At 33.2% G+C, this 7,964-nt stretch overlaps 1 protein-coding gene across 2 annotated transcripts in view; it reads left to right on the top strand.

Annotated features, from left to right (window-relative positions):
* The first annotated feature begins 5,103 nt into the window (after positions 1-5,103).
* Positions 5,104-7,964, top strand: part of Mmrn1 (multimerin 1) — a 57,135-nt gene continuing 54,274 nt past the window's right edge. For both annotated transcript variants that reach the window (XM_047566684.1, XM_047566683.1), the window contains exon 1: positions 5,104-5,769. In XM_047566684.1, coding sequence (XP_047422640.1) covers positions 5,180-5,769 — 590 coding nt within the window. In that variant the 5' untranslated portion in view covers positions 5,104-5,179. The remainder of the gene's footprint in view (positions 5,770-7,964) is intronic.

Here is a 7,964-nt window from a genome sequence, read left to right as displayed (position 1 = left end):
CCCAGACATGGAGCTCTGAAGCTCAATGCTCTGCTGTTCCTTGAGTCGCCTAGCCATTCTGTCTTCTTTTCTCTACTTTTCAGAGTCTTGTTAACATTTGTTTCATAGATAATTTATAGGACTTTTAGATGTATTTAGCAGGAATGATAGGAAAATATTTCAATTCCATATTTCCAGAAGCAGAAGTCATTAATGTAATCATTGATAACCAGATATAAATTTCCACTCAAGAAACAAAAACATTGTTATCTCTAAAATAATCAAAAGAAAGGAGTCTTAAAAGCTTTTGAAATTACTCTTTCAAGGATGCTTTTGTACTTAAATTGGAAATATAAGCAAAAGAATATCTTACAATAAATCAGTACAGACATTTTCTTATAAGGGACATTTTAGTTACCCTAATAAGTGTGTTCTTGTGTTCTTAATTATAAAGTTAAAAATTTAACATTAGACCAAAATATGTTATATTTTTACCTGACAGAATGTGCTTTTTTCACTTAATATCAAAAATTATATAATTCATTATTTTCCATATTCTCTTTCGTAACAGCCTACTCGAACCTAGTTTGGTTCTTAATTCTTTTCCTTTCTTTAACCACTGAGATTTCCCATTTCTCTTTATTTTTTCATTGTTGTTTTGAGACAGGTTCTGGTCAAGTTACTTAGGGTTTCACTAAAGTGCTGAGGCTGGAGCTTGGACTTGTGATCTTTCTTCCTCAGCCTCCAGAGTAGCAGGGATTATAGGCATGTACCACCACACCCAGCTTGTTCTAAATTTCAATTAATTTTCATATCTTAGATTTTTCCAGCATCATTTCTGATTTATTACCCTTTATTACACAGCTTTTGTCTTTGCTATATTATTGCAAGGTGGCTGTAATGATTTCAAAATAAATCTTCTCAAATTTGTTTTGAAAACAAATGCTGTAGAAACAATAGACATTTGAATTTTATTTAGGAGACACTTATAGGAGGAAATCTAGGAGAATTTGAAATAGTGTTCCCAGAACCAGTACATCCTATTTATTTACATTGCTTCCTGTCTCTTGAGGCTATGAGAGGTGCAATAGAGACCTCTTCCTTTACTTCCTCACAAATCCATAGCTTCATCTATCTATTCATTTATTCAAGAAGTATTTGTTGAGTTCTTGTAAAACACTGTTCTGGATGCTGGGAATGTTGTAGTGTTCTGCCTTTCCCGGAGGCTCTTTTCTAGCAAATGGAAAGTATGTAATACTTGTGCTGTCAAGGATATGACATCATCAACTCCTACATGCATATGCAGAAATTGAAATAAGTGCCCAACAGAAAAGAAAAAAGCAGTTACCATTAGACTAAAGACAAACTTATAAAAACCCAAAACTTTCCCTCTAATTGCATAAACTCAAACTAATAGAAATCATTAGATTCTTAGAAGTATCTGAACTTAGGTGTGAAATTAAAATAAAAAATAGGAGTCAGATGCAGTAGATAGGTGAGGTGGCACCTGTAATCCCAGCAACTTGGGAGGATAAACCAGCCTCAGCCATTTTATTGAGGCCCTAAGCAACTCAGCAAGATCCTGTCTCTAAATAAAATATTTAAAAAGGGCGGAGGATATGGCTCAGTGATTAAGTGCCCCTGCGTTTAATCCCTGGTACAAAAAAGAAAAAAATTGAAAAATAGCTTAAAAATTTTTAAGAAAATGAATTGAAAACAACTTGAAAATTATTTTTTCACAGTTTTTCTAAACTTAGAAATCTGTTACTTCTTTGGGGGGGCACTACCAAATGGTAGACTGTAAATTGAAACTAAGTTGTGTGTTCTATGAATCATTAGTGTGTTACCCTGTGAATTTATTCTTAAACACTATTTTTTTCTATAAGTAAAAGAGAAGAGAATATTTCCATAGCATGGTTGTTATATAGCATGTTGAATTTAACTTATCTACTTCATTGTTTCATCAAAATCATGAGGAAACTTCTTTCCTTCCCCAGCCCTTTTGCTATATACATTTCACACCCTTTATCCACATATAAAGGTAATAGGTCTTTAATATTTTCAACCAGCAAAAACTTGAGAAAAGGCATGGAACTCTGGTTATGCAATTATTTTTAACAATTCCAACTGAAAGGAAAAAGCTATAAGAACATCTTATTTAAAATGTTTTAAGAAAATAAGAAATTCTTATATGAAAAATAAAGTAGCTACTGAGAAATTGTATTAATGAAGTGGAAGTTATATCATATCCAAAGCCTTTTATAAATCATAACTCTTGAAGCCATAACAACAGCTCCAAATAATACATAGCACGATCTACAGTGAAATCCTCAGTCTAGGGTTCTACTTTAACTGGACATTTGTAGTTTTTCAACTTAATAAAAACATTTTGTACTTTTTTTTCCTAGTGGTTAGAAAATAAATTCTTGTGCATTGTAAAGAAAAACAGACCAGACTGATTATCTCATCACCTAGAGATAACCCATTTTGCAGTGTGCATTCAATCCTGTTAATGATGCAATAAAAAGTGACATAAAAATATCCTGAGAACCCATAACATAATGAGTTTCATGCTTTATTTTTATAAAATATTCAAAGTGAATAAGTTAGTAATATGGTAAAACACAACCTAATATAAACATCTAATGGGAAATAGGGGTGTAGCAGAATGAAGGGGTCCAAGTACATGAACAGACAGCAAATTTAATTCAAAAGTAGTATTAAATGTATCTGGAAGAAAAAGTGAACTGAGTATTCTTCTCTCAGTCAGCTCAGGAATACTATTTTTCTTAATTGTTATTTGATAGCTATTAGTGAATCTCAGAAAACAGAATTAGAAGTTAGGTCTCTGATAGTTTCTGTAGTACAGAGATTTTACATCTCTAATTAAGAGCTGATCCATATACCTAGAGCTATCAAATGAGCTAAAAATCCTCTGGAGAGTTATAGCACAAGTCGCTTAGTAGATCAATAATGAGATACAGCACCTTTAGCCTTCGGATCACAGGGTCACTTGTAAGCTTGGATGGGGACAGCAGGCATGACAGGTCAATACCCTGCAAGAGATTAAAGGAATTACTCATTTTCATTCAGTTTTATTACCATTTGGTAGATGTTTGGTATCAATTATAGATCCGGTGAGTGACCTTTTACCACTAAAGTTCCCTTACTTTGACTAGAATCAAGGACCCAAGATTTTTTTTTTTTAATTTTAAAAGCAAAAACCAGAACTAAGCAAAATAAAAGACTGAATGCCATTATACTAGTTGTTTTTTCAACATTCAAGATAGTCTGTTCATCTACTCGTACTAAATCTAAGGAGATGAATTCAAAATAGTACATTAAATAGAAATATTTTACTTGGATTTTTCTAATTACTATTCTATTAAAAGTCAAAGCTAGTGCTCCTGTCTTTTCTAGGTAAAGAGCTATAAAGTCTTTTTCTTTCTTTCTTTCATTTTTTTTTTTTTTGTACTGAAAACCATGTTTGTAGTGCAAATATTATGTGGTTCCATTGCTCTTTTGGCTAACTAATAGCTGCTTGGATTATCTGTGCTGGACTCTTTTACTAATGTAAGGTTTGTGGATTTTTCTGCTTTGTAGTCCACACTGAAGTCAGTTGGGCTGCTAATTTCTGTGTGTTTTAATTTAAATAAGCCTACATTATATATTTTCTAGTAGGTCAACAGCATGCATGTAGAAATGAATAGCAATGATTGGGAGATATTAATATCAAGTAGTTAGGTAGCAAGTCAGGGAAAATTAGGCCTTGTTTCAAAACTTGATGTCCTGTGTTCATAACTGGGGACTAGAACACATATCTACAATAATAAAGAGCCAAATAGGAGCAGGTTTCTTATTCTCCAATTCTGGAAAAAAAATTCTATGATGAATATTTATCAAAAACCTAGTGCCTGGCAAAGAAGGTGACAAAAGATTAACTACACATGGATCTCATCTTCAAATAACATGTAAATGACCATTAAAAATGAATATCCAATAATATTCTTGGTTTCCTTTATAATCCCACCACCTAAGAGAAGGTGCCTTGCATAGACTCTAGGTTTAGATTTTTACTAAATGTGTGGATAAATGAATAAACTCTTATAATCTAACATATATTTGTTTAAGATATGTATGTATATATATGAAATTTTGCAAACGAAAGAGATTAGTAGAACCCTAGGAATCAGAGATTTGCTGGAAAAATGAAATCATAAATTCATGAAGCATCTCTACTAAAAAAAAAAAATAGAAAACTCTTTGATCAGTTTACTTCTTCATGTACTACAGTAAAGATATACAAGTATTTTATATGACACTATTTTATTTTCATGTGACTCATTTTTCTTCATCTATTCTTCAGTGGTAAAATATTAATTACACACAACCCCTAGAACATCAGGGTTAAAAAATAGATAAGGTAGCATTCTGTTTATTCATTCTGTTTTTTGGTATCAGTGGTAGAAATTCTAATAACAAAATTTAAAGCAAGTTTCTTGTATACCTTTACAATTATTTAAGCTTCTTTTTGTTATTACAATCATTGAGATTAACTTCAAGTAATGATGCAACTGAAGTGTATTTATAAAAATAGTAAAGTTTTCATAATTCATCCTGTTTGATGTATGAAAGACAGAGACTGCAAATGTGTTTTTGATTATTTGTGTGCTTATGTAAATATTTGTACAGACTGTGACTCTGGATATGGCACAGCAAAAAAGAAGTATCACAAAATGTTTTCTCAATTTCCTATGTCCAGAACAAAATGTTATACTTTCTCATTCAGCCTCTATGAACAAAATTCTATAGTTCTCATTATCCAAGTGAAATTTTTCTTCAAAATCAGTGAAACATGAATATTGGATATTTTGGGAAGGAAAGTTGTTTCATGGTTTCCTCATTGGGTTTTTCTGATAATAATTGCCTTCATTTTTCCATTTACCCTTAGCTTCGTCAGAGGCCCTTTTACCGCATCCACAGATCCATCCTAGCAGAGGTCACAGATCACAAAAAGCCTACAGAAACAGGAAATCCAACTTCCTGAGTCCACCACAAAACACAGAAACCTGTTTCCTCTACACATCTCAAATTGGCAAAGTTCTGTCTTAGCACATTCAGTGTAGAAACAGCCATCCCAAAAGCTTAAAAGACTTTGTCCTCCAATTTCACATGAATTTTTTTGTTTCAAACTATTGAGATGAAGGGCGCAAAGTTATTTGTTCTGCTTTCAAGTATATGGAGTGGGGGCATTGGGCTTAACAACACTGAGCATTCTTGGACTACAACTGAGGATGAAAACTTCCAGAAGAATATGGCCTCCACTTCAATTCCTCTAAATAACACACAAAGTGTCCAAATGAAGTCATTCTCTCAGATCCCGTCTTCTAAGAGAGCTACAATTTCTGGGATGAGAACTTCTGAAGAGAGTCCTCTACAATCCACACTGCCTCCCTCTGAGACAAGCACCCTTCCTGAAGGTATGAGAAACCCAACACTCAAACCCACAGGGAAGACAGAAGAAGGGGTGGTGGGGCTTCAAAATCATGCCCTCCCAACCCAGTCCAGCATCAAGGTCAACCCTGGAGCAGAGACAGTGGTTCTTTCCAACTCCACACTGAAATTTCTTCAGAGTTTTGCCAGAAAGTCAAATCAACAAGAAATTTCCCTAAATTCAGTTAGAGGCATGGGAAATCGATCCCCAAGAGAAACCTACCTCAGCAGAGGAGATAGCAGTCAAAGCCAACGACCCAGCTATCAAAAATCAAGCTTTGAAACAACTAGAGGAAAGTAAGGAACACTCCTTTATATATATTTTTTCTGTGTCTGATTGTAATTCTATAACATTATAAGATAACTTATTGGTTAAATTACTTCACTCCCAGAAAATTATTTTAGGTTCAAGATAAAATCAGATCATAATTGTAATCCCACCATTACAATTTTTACCTTACCTAGTTGAGAAAAGATGAGCAAGTAAAATGCAGCAATTTTGTTTTATCTGAAATAATCAAAATCACTTTTTTTATGCACTTATGCAAATACTGTTATTTGGGATATTCACTACTAAAGTAGCATCATGGTGGCTATTCGTTCTTATGTTTTTTTTTTTTTTTAATTCCATGTGTTAGTTGTGTTCAAAACTACATCCACAACTTGAAAGAAGAAAAAACTTTTTAAATGGGGACATAAACAGATGTGAAAATTAGAATAGAATTGTAGAAAATATGTCATAATCAAACCATCTGAGTTGTGTGCAAAAATACTCATTATATAATTAAGCTTAGGTTGTAATTCTGGCTCTAGGACTGTCAAGACCCATGACTTTGACCAAATCGACTGATCTTCCTGAGTCTTTGTTTCTTCCTATGTAAAAGATATATTATATGGGGAATGCAGATAAAAGTAAAATTTTATGGGATTATCATCCAGATTCAAAATAATGAAATATGCCTTAGACAAATGAATCTCACAGGAAAGGGACTCCACAAATGGTGTTTTACTAGCATTGCTATTATATTGTGTTCATTGTAATGAATGTGATAAATTAGAAAAGACTACTTATGTGTTGATTTTAATTTGAAGTTGGACCATTTTGAATTGGTGACGTAAAATAATAAAGCCAACTTTAAAGTAGCATTGTTAGAGAGAGCATTCAAATAGACTGAAAACCAGACAAAAACAAAGAAAAAATAATCTTGGCTAAGCCATTATTCCTTTAACACTCAGAGTTATCTATGTGTTTGGAATACTAGAAGCTGAGGGTTACAAAACTAAACTTGTAAAGTACTTTTACCCCCCCCCCCCGCCAAAAAAAAAAAAAAGATTTCAAGACACCAAATGTGTTTGGGATCTAAATTGTTAGACTTCTTCCTAATAATGTTTTAACAATCAAATGCAAAATAGTAGTTGACTCCCACTATGTGAGGACATTTTGCTCAAGCTGGTGTTGATATAAAAGTGAGGAGTAAGACAGTGAGAGGAAAACAAATTGATGAATTTGTTCATACGCATTTCTTATTGAGTCTATTTCTTCACCATATCTGAAAAGTTATGCAATTTTAAAAAATATGTACAGGTATATCTGATTTTAACTAAAACTTTATTCACTTGGAATTTTTTTTACTTGAAAATTTAGATTGAAAAATCAATACTACAGATTATAAAATGTTCAATTTGGGATTGAGTAGATTTTGTCTATAATAGTTAACAAGCATGTATTAACCTTGCTCATTTGGGGAGACAACAGAATTAGGTCTATCAAATATTAGTGATATGTATCACTGAGAGCATATAGGGACATATTTTCAGTGATAGCAAAAATCTGTGCTTACTAGGTACACAATATTTAAGAAAATTAAGTGTGAAATATGAAGATCAAATTGTGAATATGAAGAAGAATCCTTCCCAAAGAAATATTTCCCCATGGAAAAGCCTGGTTGATTTGGGATAAACTCATCTTACTTTTTTTCCCCCTCTCCTGTCATTCTTGGATTGTTACAGTAGTTCTTAGTAAGAGGAATACTTCTGTCTATGACAACTTCTTTTCCACATGATTGTTCTGGTATATTTTGCATCATCATGCATTTTCTTTCATTTTAGCACTTCAGGATCTCTTAACTACAATGGAGCTATGGTTTCCTGTCTGGCAGAGTAGGTAGATAGGGCAAAAAAGAAGAAATTAGGACTGGTATATTTATGTGTTGAACAAATATTGACTGGACACCTAATCTGGACACCAGCACTGTGGTAATGCTCGGAGCAAATAGTAAACAAAAACGCCTACATTCCCTATCCGAGGGGTGTGAGGAAAAAAAACAATAAATCACAAAGGCTGATGCTGAATCAAACACAGTGAACATTCTGAATGAAGCTTCTGAGTGTGCAATAGGTGAACAACCTGCCATTCTGAATAGAGTCAGTGAGCCTGGCCTGAGAGGATAATAGATACAAGGAGGTGTTGATGCGATCAACTGCCTCCCTAG

The sequence above is a fragment of the Sciurus carolinensis genome, chromosome 10 (genome assembly GCF_902686445.1).
Source record: "Sciurus carolinensis chromosome 10, mSciCar1.2, whole genome shotgun sequence".
In the NCBI taxonomy this organism is placed as follows: domain Eukaryota; kingdom Metazoa; phylum Chordata; class Mammalia; order Rodentia; family Sciuridae; genus Sciurus; species Sciurus carolinensis.
This window is presented reverse-complemented; position numbering and strand designations above follow the sequence as displayed.